This window comes from Protopterus annectens, chromosome 7.part1 (assembly GCF_019279795.1).
Source record: "Protopterus annectens isolate FY-2018-M chromosome 7.part1, PAN1.0, whole genome shotgun sequence".
NCBI lineage: Eukaryota > Metazoa > Chordata > Ceratodontiformes > Protopteridae > Protopterus > Protopterus annectens.
The window spans coordinates 416,753,547-416,768,116 of record NC_056740.1 but is presented as its reverse complement, the minus strand read 5'-3'; the positions used below and the strand labels follow the sequence as shown (position 1 = coordinate 416,768,116).

Below are 14,570 nucleotides of genomic sequence, written 5' to 3'. Positions count from 1 at the left end.
TTCTAACCTCCCCAAACTGCTAACTAAAACCCAAATCGCCTTCTTAACTACCTGGATGCACCAAAATCACCTCTCTCTCAATGCAAACAAATCTAAAATAATCCTATTCCCTTCCTCAAAATCTTTCTCATACGACAAAAGTTCCTTCCAAGTTCTCAGCCTAACCTTCTCCCCCATTGAAGTGGTCCCCTTCGCTAAACTCCTAGGTGTTACAATAGATGAACACCTCAGGTTCGACATCCATATTCAACAAAACATAAAGAAAACCCACCAAAAGTTAGGGATGCTATATAGGAACAATTGCTTCCTCTCCACCTCCACTAGGCCTACCCTGGCCACTACTTACCTTCTGCCTTCCCTATTGTACGGAACCCCTCTACTAACAAACCTGACATCTTCCATCACCTCTAAACTTGAAATCTGCTACAATAAAATCTCCAGATTTGCCACCAAAGCCAACAGTTCTACCCATCACTGCCTCTCCCTCCAATCTCTGAACTGGCTAGAACTCCCAAACCACCTAGACTACCTCCAACTTACCACTGCACACAGACTCCTATTCTACCCAACAAAATGCCCAGCTCTGACAGACATCCTTCCCCCTACACCCCTAATAGAACCCTAAGATTAGAAAACCAAAACTTAATAATGATCCGTAAACCTAAAAGATCTGCCGGCCAACTTCTTTCTTACTCCCTAGGTAGGAAATTGAATTCTCTCCCTTCAACACTAAGAACCCTGCCTAACAGAGAGAACTTCAAATCACAGCCATTCACCTACCTGTCCTCCAAACGGAAATGTATGTGCTTTCACCCTGCCTAATTTCTTTAAGCTCTTGGCCCCAGCAGGTTTTCCCCCTGCATTCCTAAACAATATAACTTACTTATATCCATTAAAAGCTAATTCCCAAAGACATTAACTATGTAAATATTTTAAATAGCTTCTTATTCTATATGCATGACTGCATGTTAAATGACTCTTTACAAGGAACGTTTTTCCACAATAATCTAAATTGTTTTTGCTTTGCTTTGTATTAATATATTTGTAACTTGTTCTTAATTGTTACGTTTTTTAAACTTTAATCTGTATTCTTTGTCATGGAGCTTTTCTCCCCAGGCCTCCACTGAAAATGGGCTCTCTGAGCCCAGTGGACTTCCTCGGTAATCATACTGGAAATAAATAAATACCCTTACAATGCCTCCACATACTTTTAATAAATCTTCAAACTCAAAGCCTATTTACTGCCTAATACCCCCACTTATAATTCTCTGTCTTCTCACAGCCTTTGACTACCAACCCCTCCATGGCACCCACTACCCTAGAACTCAAACCGGTACTACGAACCCCTCCCTGGCACCCACTACCCTAGAACCTAAACCAGTACTACTAATCAGCCACATAATTCTAACCAACCACTACCCCACCTCTCATCAAACTGTTCTAATGCAAAAACCCAACTTCCCTTTCGTGCTTCATATATTAATCCTAGAACTAAATACTACCACAAACTCTTATTAAAACTCCAGAAACTTGCTATTAGATTACTACCTAACCTCATAGTGGATGGTGACATCCACCCTAACCCAGGCCCAACCCCACCTGTTACTATCAGCCCCACAAATAACACCCATACTAGGCTATGAAACTCAAATAATGCCCCCAACTCACTCCTAGTGTGTCACCTAAACATTAGAAGTATAAACAAGAAAATTCACTACTAACGTGCCCTCCTGGATGTCCACTCCCCTGATATACTATACCTTACCGAGACCTGGCTCAAGCCTACTACCACTGATAATGAGATTATACCCCCAGGGTACAATATATTAAGACTTGATCGCATCTCTAAGAAAGGAGGGGGGGGGGAGCCATCTTGTACAAATCCACTCTGGAAGTATCCAAAACTAGTACCCCAAATGCCTTGTTTACTAACAATGCAGAAATACTCATCGCAAAGGTCCAACTCAACAAACGCAAATCTGTAAACATTGCATGTATCTATATTCCCTCAGGTGACAACACAAATACCTTGGAGGGTATCCTCCAATGGCTCTCCACTAACTGCCGCCAGGAAACTGTTATTCTCGGGGGTGTTAATATTGACTGGAATACTTGCTCTTCAGACTTCCCCTCCACCCATATAAATTTGCATGGCTTCTCCCAGATGATATCTTCCCCAAACAGAATCAGTAAGCTTAACAAAAAAGAAAGTATCCTAGACTGGATATTAATAAACAACCTACCCCAGATATATAAAACAGGCACCCTACCTGAGGACTTTAGTGATCACTTCCTGACCTTTGTAATCGGGAAAAGAAAGGACATCCCTCAACAATCTTCCTTTAAAACCATTCGAATTTGTAAGAACTTTATTCAGACTAAATTTCAGAATGAACTTAACACATGTGACTGGTCCAACCTATGGCTACTTCCACTAGATGAAGCGGTCTCATACTTTAACTCTACATTTCTTGCTATCCTGGATAACCATGCTTCCCCCATGCACTATCAGAACCAATGACAAAGTAGCACCATGGCTGTCCAATGATACAAGACAAAAAATTATTAGCAGAAACAAAGCATGGACCTCCTGGAGAACCACTAAGTCCCCAAAAGACCACCTTATGTATAAACAGCTGAGAAATTATGCAAAGAAGTCTATTATGCTAAACAAAAATAATTACTTCTGTAATCTGCAACAAAAACACCAAATTCAACCAAAAAAATTCTGGTTGGGCATAAACAAACTTCTCCACCCAGGCCAATCAACTACCCCTACCCCCTTAACTACCCTCCAACAACCTCCTAAAATTGTTGCCAACACCTTTAACACTTTCTTTACAGAAACTGTGCAATCCCTAGCCAGTAAGCTATCTCCCTATACCCCAAGTACCACCAACCCCACACCTGATAAGATCCCCTTTAAGCTTGATCCGGTACCAACATCCTTTATTAAGTCCGTACTTAAAAAAACTGAAACCCACCACCCTTTCAGCAGACCTACTACTTGCAGAATATCTCCAAAAAGCTGCTAATGAAATAGCATATCCCATATCAATTTTAATCAATAGAACTTTCCACAAAGTCTATATCCCCCACATCTGGAGAATCTCCCACATTGTTCCTCTTCATAAAGGGGAAGATTCCATTGAACTTTCAAATTATAGGCCTATAGCCATTCTGTCTCCTTTGGCTAAAATAATGGAAAAATATATCCACAAGCAATTTCTTGCCTATCTGAATCAAGAGACTCTCCTAGCCCCCCTCACAGCACGGATTTAGACCTTGTCATAGTACAACCTCAGCCCTTCTGTCCTTCTCCCGTACAGTAAATCAAAACCGTAATGACAACAAGCTCTCCTCAGCCCTCTTCCTTGACCTATCCAAGGTATTTGATATGGTAAATCATCAGCTACTCTTAAACACATTAAAATCACTCTCCATAGATAACCTAGCAATTACCTGGTTTCATTCTTACCTAAGTGACAGACAACAAGCTGTACTATGGAAGAATAACCTATTGTCCCTTTTACCAGTCACCCTTGGAGTCCCACAGGGATCTATATTAGGTACCCTCCTATTCTCCATATTCATTAATGACCTGTACAAAGTCATCCCTGATGCAACTTGTGTTTAGTATGCAGATGACTCAACCCTAATCTGCTCTGCCACCTCCCCCACAGATTTACAATCCTTGTCCCAAATCACTTTCAACAAAGTAGAGAACTGGCTCACCAGCTACTATTAAACCCAAATAAAACCAAACTATTACTCTTCTCCCCCACTCACAAGGTCCCCTCACCACCTCTCACCATAATATCTAACAATGGTACCATAATTTCCCCAGAACCTAGTACTAAACTACTGGGTGTGATCATCAACAACAACCTCAAGTTTGATGCTCACATAGACAAAACTATTAAAACAGTTAATAAAAAATTAGGCTCTTTATACAGGATTAAACCATTCCTAACTCCATCTGCTAGAACTGTTATTGCCCGTACACATCTGCTATTGACCCTTCTTTATGCCTCACCCAGCTTCGTAAACCTAAGCAAATCAAACCTCAATAATTTAACTAGGTGCTACAATAACATTGCCAGATTTGCCACAGGATGAGCTTATAGAACCCATCACTGCCTTAACCTTCAATTGTTAGACTGGCTTGAACTACCCTATCAACTGCAATATAACGAACTAATAGTTGTTCACAAAATCCTCTACCAACCAGACAGTACACCCATACTGAAAATATTATTTCCCCCTACAGTAACCTAAAATCCCTTCCCTCTTCCAAAAAATTGCTAGTGCAAACTGTTAAAACCAACAGTTCAGATGGTGAATTACTATTCTCCAACTCTGCTGGTAAAAACTGGAACCTACTTCCTGCTGAACTCACCACTGACCCCTCCTTATCCCAATTCAAAAAATCCCTTAGGAAGTACATAAAAATGCAGTGGCTTTGTCCCTGTACAAACCCTGACTAACCCCCACCCATAAATGAGAACCTCATTACAGGAATAAAACTCTGACTCTCTGTTTAAAATTCTGTGCATCACCCACCTACTGGAAAGATTTAAAGTTAACACTACACCATGTATAACCACCTTTAATATATGCGTTTCCTTTTTCAGATGAAGTCTTTAACTATTTCTTTCTCAGCTACTTGCTTTCAACCTTTGCTGTGTGTATGTGAGAAAAATATGTACCTGTGTGTACATATCGTTAAACAAATCTCAGTTTTGTGATAACTCACTGTAATAATTTCACTGTATTTACACTTGTTTTTGTACATTTGGAGCTTTTCTCCCCAGGCCTCCACTGAAAATGACCTGTATCCAGTCAGATTTTCCCAGTTAACAAATGTAAAATAAAATAAATAGATAAAATAAAAATCCACTGCCAATCATTAGTGGACCGGAATTCTGTTGTGGTGACCCCTAACTGGGAAAAGCCGAAAGAAGAAAGATTTATTGCTGTGTGTTTAATCCTTTTCTGTAACTAGCCCATTTATATTGTATATTTAACACTTAGTGATTTTTTTGCCACTGTAATGTTGCTGACATTTATATGAAACAATGATATTTATTTTACTTTTTTTTTTTTTTTTTTGCCAGTATGGCCCGGGTTATGCCTGAAAAGGGTCCTTAGACCATGGCACTTTGCACAATTAACAAACGTAAAATAAAATCTTTGCAGCTTTCTGGAACTACAAGAAGTGTAACCATCTGGAATGGAGAGAGGATGCTGAGGATAGTAGCACTGTTAAAACAAGCATACATTTGTTTAAACTATTTTCAGATTTGGTATAGTGAAAGTTTATTTTTTTTGTTTTCCAGGGTAGAGCACTGATCTCCATGGGCCATTTTCAGACTCAGCCCAGAAGCGGTGTCTGGTTACAACCTTACAAGAACGGTCTATGCCGAGATCTTTGCTACTGAGTGCTGCATACAGTAATGTATGTTGGGCAGATCAGTCAGATAACCAGAAACTAGTATGAAGTGATGAAGTCTGAACACTTCACAACCACATGCATTGATCCATCCAACCATGATTCCATTATGCATTTTCCTGGACTTGACCGTTGTACAAAACCTCTGTCCATATTGTCACTATTTTAATAACCGGAGAGAGGAGCAGGCACCATCTTTTAGTTCTTTCTGCATTTGTTGAGTAAACAAATACATAATTAATACAGAAAGGTGATCTTTCTTTTGGCAATATTTGTTCTTCATTTATACAGAAGTTGTCAGAGTGATTATTCTACTCATACCTTTATGAGAATGCAACAAAACAAGATAAACAAATCTGACTTTTTTGCCTGGGAACAGTCATACGAAATCCTTTATTTTTTTATCAGAATTTTTTCTCACTCTTTTAGTCTTAGCTGACACAAAGCATTCAGGGACTCTCAGAATAGATGTAGTCATACAAGAATCACCACCACTTAACTTTCTCATGGGAAAAACAAGGTGAGACAAGTCTCTGTGTTACATCTCCTAAGAAGAGGCAAGAAGTCTATTCCATTTCCTTAGGTAAAAGGTTTCCTCCCTGGCAATAATGGAGAATATTAGACCCTAGTAGTTGATTTGCATAGTTGTCAGAGTATTACCCTGGCAGCATAGCAGGGCACCTGTCACTGTAACATTCTGACAACTTCTGGAAATTGGAGAATCAGTAGTTTCCATAGTAGCTAATACAGTAGATGTGATCTGTCTTGGGCTGTCATCACTTGTCTGCTATTTTGTTTCTGTTTGTGAGGACTGTTATCCCCACCCTTAATTCCCTCACTTTATCTCCTTCCGTGTTTTTTTGCTGCTGTTTGCCTCCACTGCTTGTCAGTCATCATGTCTCTCTAAAGTTAGCCTGTTCATTTGTCATCACAGGGGCAGGGATGGATATAGAAGAGGCATCATTCAGACAGCCATCAGGGGTCCTTCAAGAATTTTTTCTTGTTTTTTTTTTCTTCTCCCTGATATATCTTCATATTTGTGTCAAAGTATCATGGAGGATATCCCCTCTTGTCCAAGGGATTTTCCCTCCAAGCAGCCCTGATCCTCCCACTATGGCACAAGCAGTGTTTTCCCTGGCCTTCACCAGGGAAATCAAACCTACTTAGTGTCCCTCCAAGGGTGCACAGGATCCTTGTGCCCCCTGGGATAGGCTTGTGGCCAATCCCCCTTCAGTGCCCCTCCTTCCATGCCTGGCCTTTGCAATGTTATGGTAACCATTCAAACCCATTGCCTGGGTCACAGTCAAGGGTCCATCCTTGTTTGCCATGGAGTCTAGCTAATCACCATCCCTCTTTTGTAGGAAAAGTGGTCGTTGCAAAGGAAGTTTAAGGGATAGCATCTCCCCCAAATAAGTAATCAACAGACCAACAGAGTGATTTGTGTCTTTTTGCCTTTCTTTGCATGCCAGTCTACCTAGTTGCCTTTGTTCTTTATTATAGTCGGCTCTTTTTCTCTATTTGAATCTCTGCCTTTGGGGAGTGCTTTTTTTTTTGTTGTATATACAAACTAGGTTTCATTATGGTGGTACTGAACCAGTGATGTCTTCTAGTATGTGTACACAATTGTTTCTGTTAAAGGATGGGGTAAACAATAATGTGCATCAGATTAGTAGATGAAGGTGAAATGATGATTTAAGAGTATCAACTTGCCCTTAGTGTCATGTTTCCTTACTTTACATTGTTTGCATTTTTTGGATAGGTGATATACCTTAATTTTACATTTCCCTAATGTTGTTTTTGATGTTTTGGGAGTAAAAGAAGTTGGGCTTTGCAGCTTGAGTTTAACACTGACTTCCTTATTTGGCTGTTGCTGTAAAGGTGTTGGAATGAGTGGAGTCCACTGTGGGATTGCCTTTTGGTGGAGACCAGCTTCCTCGATTAGATTGTGCGCACAGAGCAGGCTGTGCCTGGATGGTGGTCATGGAGCACGTAAAGAGCAGCACCAGTGTGCAGACCATGTAGCAGTATAACATTTGGGAGTAGAATGTGCTTTGTACATAAATAGTGAAAAAGGTCTGCCTCCCTTATCTATAAACGCCAGTATTCCTTGCAGCACAGAAAGTGGAGTGGCTGAATGTAGGACAGGGAGGAGGTTTAAGACTGACAGTCTGAAATTACCATTTAGTAATTCACTATATAAACGTGTTCCTGGGTTTAATTTTTGTATGTTAGCAGGAGATCAAAGGGTCTGTATTATTGTTCTCTTTGCAGTGTAACTGGTATGCATTTACCACTGTGGTAAGAAGTTGCATTGCCACCATTTAATTTTAGCAAGTCAAGTATTTATTCATAAGTACCCTGTGCTTATTGAAATTTGATATGCTTATATGCAGCATTGTTTGCACTTCAGCCCATGATAACTAAATTAAAGTTCTTTGTAGATTTCTGTGTCCCTTTCTCATGTACCAGTAAAAATGATATTGTAATGATCTTCCCTTGTTTGCCTTGTACTGTTTAATGCAATTAGGTAATCATTTTATTTTCCTGGTTTCAGTGATTTGCATTGGGTTTTTGCTGTGCTTGCCTGATAAACAGATGTGATATTTTTCTGTCCCAGAGCGAGCTGCCAAAGTTGCAGAGCAGCAGGAGAGAGAGCGTGCAGCCCAGCAACTTCTGCTGCAGCAGCAACAGCAGCAACAGCAGCAGCAGCAGCAACAACAGCAGCAGCAGCAACAGCAGCAGCAGCAGATGTCACAGCAACAGAGTGCATCACCACGAGCAGGTACTCCTGTCGGTGCTATCATGGGGGTGGTGCCACCCCCTACACCTATGGGAATGCTCAATCAGCAGATGACCCCTGTTTCAGGTAACCTTGTGGTTTGCAAGTAATAGTTATTGCAATATACGTCTTGAGTAGGCCTTTCTTCCAAGTCGTAAAATTTCCATACCCTGCCTTTTCTTTGTACCTACTCTCTCGTTCTGTTAAACTTAAACCATCTTTTATAAACCCCGTGGAAGTTATTTCTTCGTAATCTGTGTAAATATATTGAGCCTCCCCATAGGAAATAACAGCATGCAGTATTGTATATGGTGCATCATAAATTCTTTTCACTGTGTCGTGTAGTAACAGCAGTTCTAATATGGAAAGGGACTGTAGTTTCATTGCTTTTGCCTTTCTCATTTTTGGAGCAAGCATGAGTCATTAAGTGCTGATGCAGCTATCATTCTGGCTTCATGTGTAGTGCACCTGCTTCTTATGTGATTCATTAAGCTGTAGAATTGCAGTCATTTCTAAATTGTTAAATGTCTTGTTGATATTCTTCTCGACCATTACTTATTTCATTGAGATGATTTTGAGTTTTATTACTAATCCTACTTCTTACCAGATAAGGGTTCATTGTGTCAGTCATACTATGGAGAGCTGACAAACAGTATTGTAGATGGTGGACGTCAGACTTTGCTCTTATGCACTATACCTTGTGTAGTAATGGATGACCCTGCTTCAGATGCATGACATAGTTTCAACTTTTGTTAAGGATTTCATGTTGCTGGTCACTTTTCATATTTATCTTTTTAATGTTACGCTGCAGTTTTAATGGTCAGCAAGACTAGTTATTGGTGTTTATTTCCCAGTTTGCAACTTCTCCAGAGTCTGTGAAGTTCCTGATTGAAGAAAATTGTCAATGCATTCCTTTAGGATAGTAGTAATTATACAACAGCACTGACCATCCATTATAAGTTTTGCTGTTGATCAGGACTGGATAAGTAGGATGAATTGTATATTCCAAGAGTTGCTCAATAGAAAAAAAAATGGAAGTGTCTACACCTTACACGAATTTCAGTGTTATGTTATGTGAAGCTGGTGTTATGCATTAGTGGGGCATCTTTAATCTTTGGAAGTATGCATCCATTTTGTGAATTCCCTGAAAAGAGGCGCAGAAAATGGAAAGCATCATGTAATTACATCTGGTTGGTGTCAGCCCTCTGTTTACTGCTGGCCCCATACTGCTTTCTGGGTTACAAGCATACAGATGGTTACATATGGGCAATAATACCCTTCTAGCCTGTCAGTATACAAAACTAGGCATTCCCATAACAAGTTTTCTTAAAACAATGTTAGCATTATAGCTAAGCTGGTGATATTATTTGCCACATCCTGCACACTTTGTTTTTTATTTTTGTAGCTTGAAGATACGTGTTTTCTAGTAAGGCTTTTGCTAGGCTAGAAATCCCATGCTAACAGTGAAAATGCCTAGATGTGCATTTTAAGGATCAGTGCTGCAGAAAGTAATGTCTGTGGTTCAGAAAGTAGCCTTAGGCAGATGCTAAACTTTCAAATAAATAATTTCAGTGGTCAGATATTTCATGTGAAATGTGGCTGCAGTCTCCCACCGTGGCCATTAAAGAGCGGCCTGACTGTGTAGGATAGCATACCTCATGCTGTTACCCAAGATAATTTGCCATTCCTCCTGACTTTTTCAGTTCATTGGTAACACATCTGGATTTTTTAACGGCATTCTGTAGTGTGTTATTTTCTTAAAAGTTCCTTGTTTTATTTTGTATGAAAAATTACAATTATTTAATAATAAAATAAATAAAGGACCGAGGATTTCACAGTTTCTCCCAAGAAAAGCCCTGTAAACTTCACAAAATCAAGTGCATGTAAGCTCTAGTAGCCTGGTCAACTTAAAGTATACGGTGTATGCTGTTCCAATTTGAGCGCCTCCCATTAATGTGCACAGTCGCAGCGACCCCAGCCTGTTCTACCAATATCTTACCACTAGGTGGCATCAGAACTCCATAATGCCTCTCCTACCAGACTGCCATCCCACCCAGTCACTGCTTCCCCCCGATCTAAACAAACTAGCAGTCCGACTTTCAAGCCTAGAACTAGTCACTCTTAAACTACTGCATACGGACTGATAAAAAGAAACTACATGCTCTTTTATTGCTAAATATATAAGCATATCTCCTACAGTTGACTAAACCTGCTGTCTACTTTGCTATAAGCTTCAATTGATAATTTTTCACTCACCTCCACTGGGGCTAAACCCGCACCGTTCGCCCTACAGGCTCACTCCGCTCCCCTACCCTGCCCCCAAATGCCACCACCCCCACTATTTCTACATTTATTCCTCCCACACATCCTACCATCCAATCACACAGTACCCCTCCCACCACACACTCCAGTTTGATAGACCCCCACCTACTTAACAATGCCTCCTACCTTATCACACCTACTGTACCTAACAAACCTGCTACTCTCCCTCACCTGTCTTACATTTCTTGCACAACTCCCCAAGCCCTGCCATAACCCACCCTCTCATTCCACAGCCACTTCCCTACCTACTTCCACACCATCCTTCAGCTCCATAACTCCTGTCCTTTACTCTTCTAACACAACCTTACTATTCAAACACAAAGTCCTACCCATTTCTTCCTCATCTACCACACCCCTCCAACCTCATCACAAAATGACCACCCCCTTCCACCACTTAAACTCTCCAGCCACATTAAACTACCTTATTCTCATTCTTCACCAAATATCCCTCTCACTTTCTGATGGCATCTGTCCCAATCCAGGGCCCACTTCCACTACATAAACCACAAACACCACTCCCACACACACTCAAATCCATTCGCCTCACTACATTCAGTGCCCAAAGCCTTCAAAATAAAATCCCTAACTTCCATGCCTGGCTCTCCCACAACCACCCCGACATAGTAGCCATCTCAGAGACCTGGCTTAAACCCTCCATAAAAGACAACAAAGTTCTCCTACCTGGCTACCAAATGATTCGCAATGATAGACTTGCCAAAAAAGGTGGCGGTGTAGTTATTATCTACTCCTCTACCCATACAGTTACTCCATACTCCAGTCATATTCCAAACTTCGCCAAAGCTGAAGTAACCAGTTCTACTAAAAATCAGTAACCATAAGTCAGTATGTATAGCTGCCCTCTATTTGCCCCCTGGCAACAATATCCCAATACTAGAAGATATCCTCTCCTGGCTTTTCTCTAACATTAAAAATGAAACCTATATCCTAGGCGACATGAACATTAACTGGGCCAAATAAACTCCCAAACCCCATCTCAGACAATCAACCTCTTCAACTTTACCCAACTAACTCTTCCACTTGACCTAACAAGGATGGATCATCTGTCATATCCATTGACTGGATCTTAACATCCTATCTCAATCTCATCTCAACTGCTGAAATCTTTCCAGACCCTCTCAGTGATCACCTACCAGCCTTCGCTGACGGTCACCCCATCTTCTCTCCAAATGCAGCACCACTACTTTCAAACTCGCAACCTCTCCCACTTCAACCCTCAAACTTTTTACAAATGTTTAAAACTTACTGACTGGACCCCCCCCTTAGACCTCTGCCCTTCGACACTGCCATTAACCGCTTCAATCAAACTTTCTTAAACTTACTCAACAACCATGCTCCTATAAGAACCAAATGTGTCAAAGCTAAAGCCTCCCCCTGGCTAACAGAAGACACTAAACTATTCATGCTCCAAAGAGATAACAAATGGAAACAATACCAAAGAAACAAAAACCCTAACTCCCTACTTGAATTCAAACAACTCCGAACACCATAAAAAACTAATAACTAGAGATTGCAAAGCCTACTACTCCAAACTTCAAACCGAGCACTCAACCAACCCTAAACAATCCCTGGGACACCATCTCTCCTGTCTCCTCCACCCTGGATATAAAGATAACCCCTGTCGCAACCCCAACCATACTGACCTTGAAACTGCCACCAAATTCAACTCCTTCTTTATAGACTACATAACTAAACTATCCTCCTCTTTCCCCAACCCCACCTGCCCCCCACATCCCTCTGAATACAAATTTCCTCCCTCCACTTTCAGCCTAAAACCCATCCCCACAAGTACAATAAAAAAAATACTCTACCAACTAATACCTTGCTGGAATGCACCTGATAATCTACCATCAGCTTTCCTCAAAATAGCAGCTGATAGCACTGCCCTTCTTATTTCCATACTAATAAACCAATCCATCCAAGAAGCCCATGTCCCTTCCATCTGGTGTCATGCAAATATCATCCCTCTCCATAAGGGTAGTAAAAACAAACACCACCAATTTCAGGCCTGTTACCATCCTTTCCCCACTTTCTAAAATTCTGGAAAAATGTATCCATTCACAACTAATGCCATATTTAACACGCAACAGTCTTCTCTCCCCCACTCAACATGGGTTTCGCCCTGGCCACAGTACCATTACTGCCCTCCTTTCCTTTCTTGAGACCATTAATCAAACACGCGACTCTGGCAAACTCGTATCTGTTCTGTTCCTCGACCTATCCAAAGCTTTCGACACTGTCTCCCACCCCTTAATCCTATCTCAGCTCTCCCCTCTCAGCCTCTCTCCCTCCACCATAGCCTGGTTCTCTAGCTACCTCTCAGAATGACAAGCCGTACCGTGGAAATCCTCAGCTTCTCCCTTCTTACACACCCCAACTGGCGTGCCTCAGGGTTCTGTCCTAAGTCCTCTACTGTTCAATATATTTATCAATAATTATCACCGCACCATCCCTGATTCATCACTAATGCAGTATGCAGGTGATTCAACAGTCATCTGCTCATCTTACTCCCCCTCCAACCTCCTCCTAAAAACCCAGTTAGCTTTCTGTAAAACAGAAACCTGGATGCAAATCAAACTGATGATTTTCTCCCGTTCTAGAAACTCCCACATCGATAAAAACTCATTCTCAATACTCAGTCAGAACAATGTCCCCATTGAAATTGTATCCAGTACTAAACTGCTAGATGTTATTGATGAACATCTGAAATTTGGCACTCATATCCAAACCTCCATCAAACCCCACCCCCCCAAAAAAAACTAGGACTCCTGTACAGACAAAACCGCTACCTCAACCCCTCCACAAGAAAAACCCTTGCCTCCACCTGCTGTCTCCCCTCTCTTATGTATGATGCTCCTTTACTAACTAATCTACAACTTGGCCTACAATCTAAACTCAAATCATGCTACAATAAAATTAGCAAATGTGCTACCAACTCAAAAAACTCATCCCACCATTGCCACTCTCTCCATACCCTGCAATGGTTCGAACTACCCAATTGTCTAAGCTTCCTTTAACTGACCACTGCCTACAAGCTCATCTTCAAACCTGCTATTTGTCCCTCTCTCGCTGCCACCCTAACCCCCTACATTCCGAACCGCTCACTCAGATCAGAAAACCAAAACCACCTATAAATTCACAAGCCCTCATGACCTCCTGGTCACCTCCCGCTATCTTGTTCCATATCTAAACTGTGGAACTCTCTCCCTCCCTGTGCAATACCCCTAACCACACCAGCTTCGAGTCTCTTCTATTCTCATGTCTTGTTTCAAAATGGGCATGCCCATGCTACTCTTCTACATAAACTCTCCCCTAATGTTTTCTGACTCCCACCCCCTACCTCACCCAATTCTTACACTTATTACCTACTGCTACATTCCATTACCTACACAGGACTCTCTTCTACATAAACTCTCCCCTAATGTTTTCTGACTCCCACCCCCTACCTCACCCAATTCTTACACTTATTACCTACTGTGACATTCCATTACCTACACAGGACTCTCTTCTACATAAACTCTCCCCTAATGTTTCTGACTCCCACCCCTAGCTCACCCAATTCTTACACTTATTACCTACTGCGACATTCCATTACCTACACAGGACTCTCTTCTACATAAACTCTCCCCTAATGTTTTCTGACTCCCACCCTCTAGCTCACCCAATTCTTACACTTATTACCTACTGCTACATTCCATTACCTACACAGGACTGTCTTCTACATAAACTCTCCCCTAATGTTTTCTGACTCCCACCCCCTACCTCACCCAATTCTTACACTTATTACCTACTGCGACATTCCATTACCTACACAGGACTCTCTTCTACATAAACTCTCCCCTAATGTTTTCTGACTCCCACCCCCTACCTCACCCAATTCTTACACTGATTACCTACTGCGACATTCCATTACCTACACAGGACTCTCTTCTACATAAACTCTCCCCTAATGTTTTCTGACTCCCACCCCTACCTCACCCAATTCTTACACTGATTACC

The 14,570-nt window shown here is 41.3% G+C and overlaps 1 protein-coding gene across 13 annotated transcripts in view; it reads left to right on the top strand.

The window, feature by feature from the left end:
- Positions 1–14,570, top strand: part of PBRM1 (polybromo 1) — a 2,726,611-nt gene that overhangs the window by 2,117,523 nt on the left and 594,518 nt on the right. For 10 of the 13 annotated variants that reach the window (XM_044078866.1, XM_044078877.1, XM_044078870.1 and 7 more), the window contains one exon: positions 8,070–8,318. In XM_044078866.1, coding sequence (XP_043934801.1) covers positions 8,070–8,318 — 249 coding nt within the window. The remainder of the gene's footprint in view (positions 1–8,069; positions 8,319–14,570) is intronic. The other 3 variants (XM_044078874.1, XM_044078873.1, XM_044078869.1) reach the window with 1 other exon arrangement.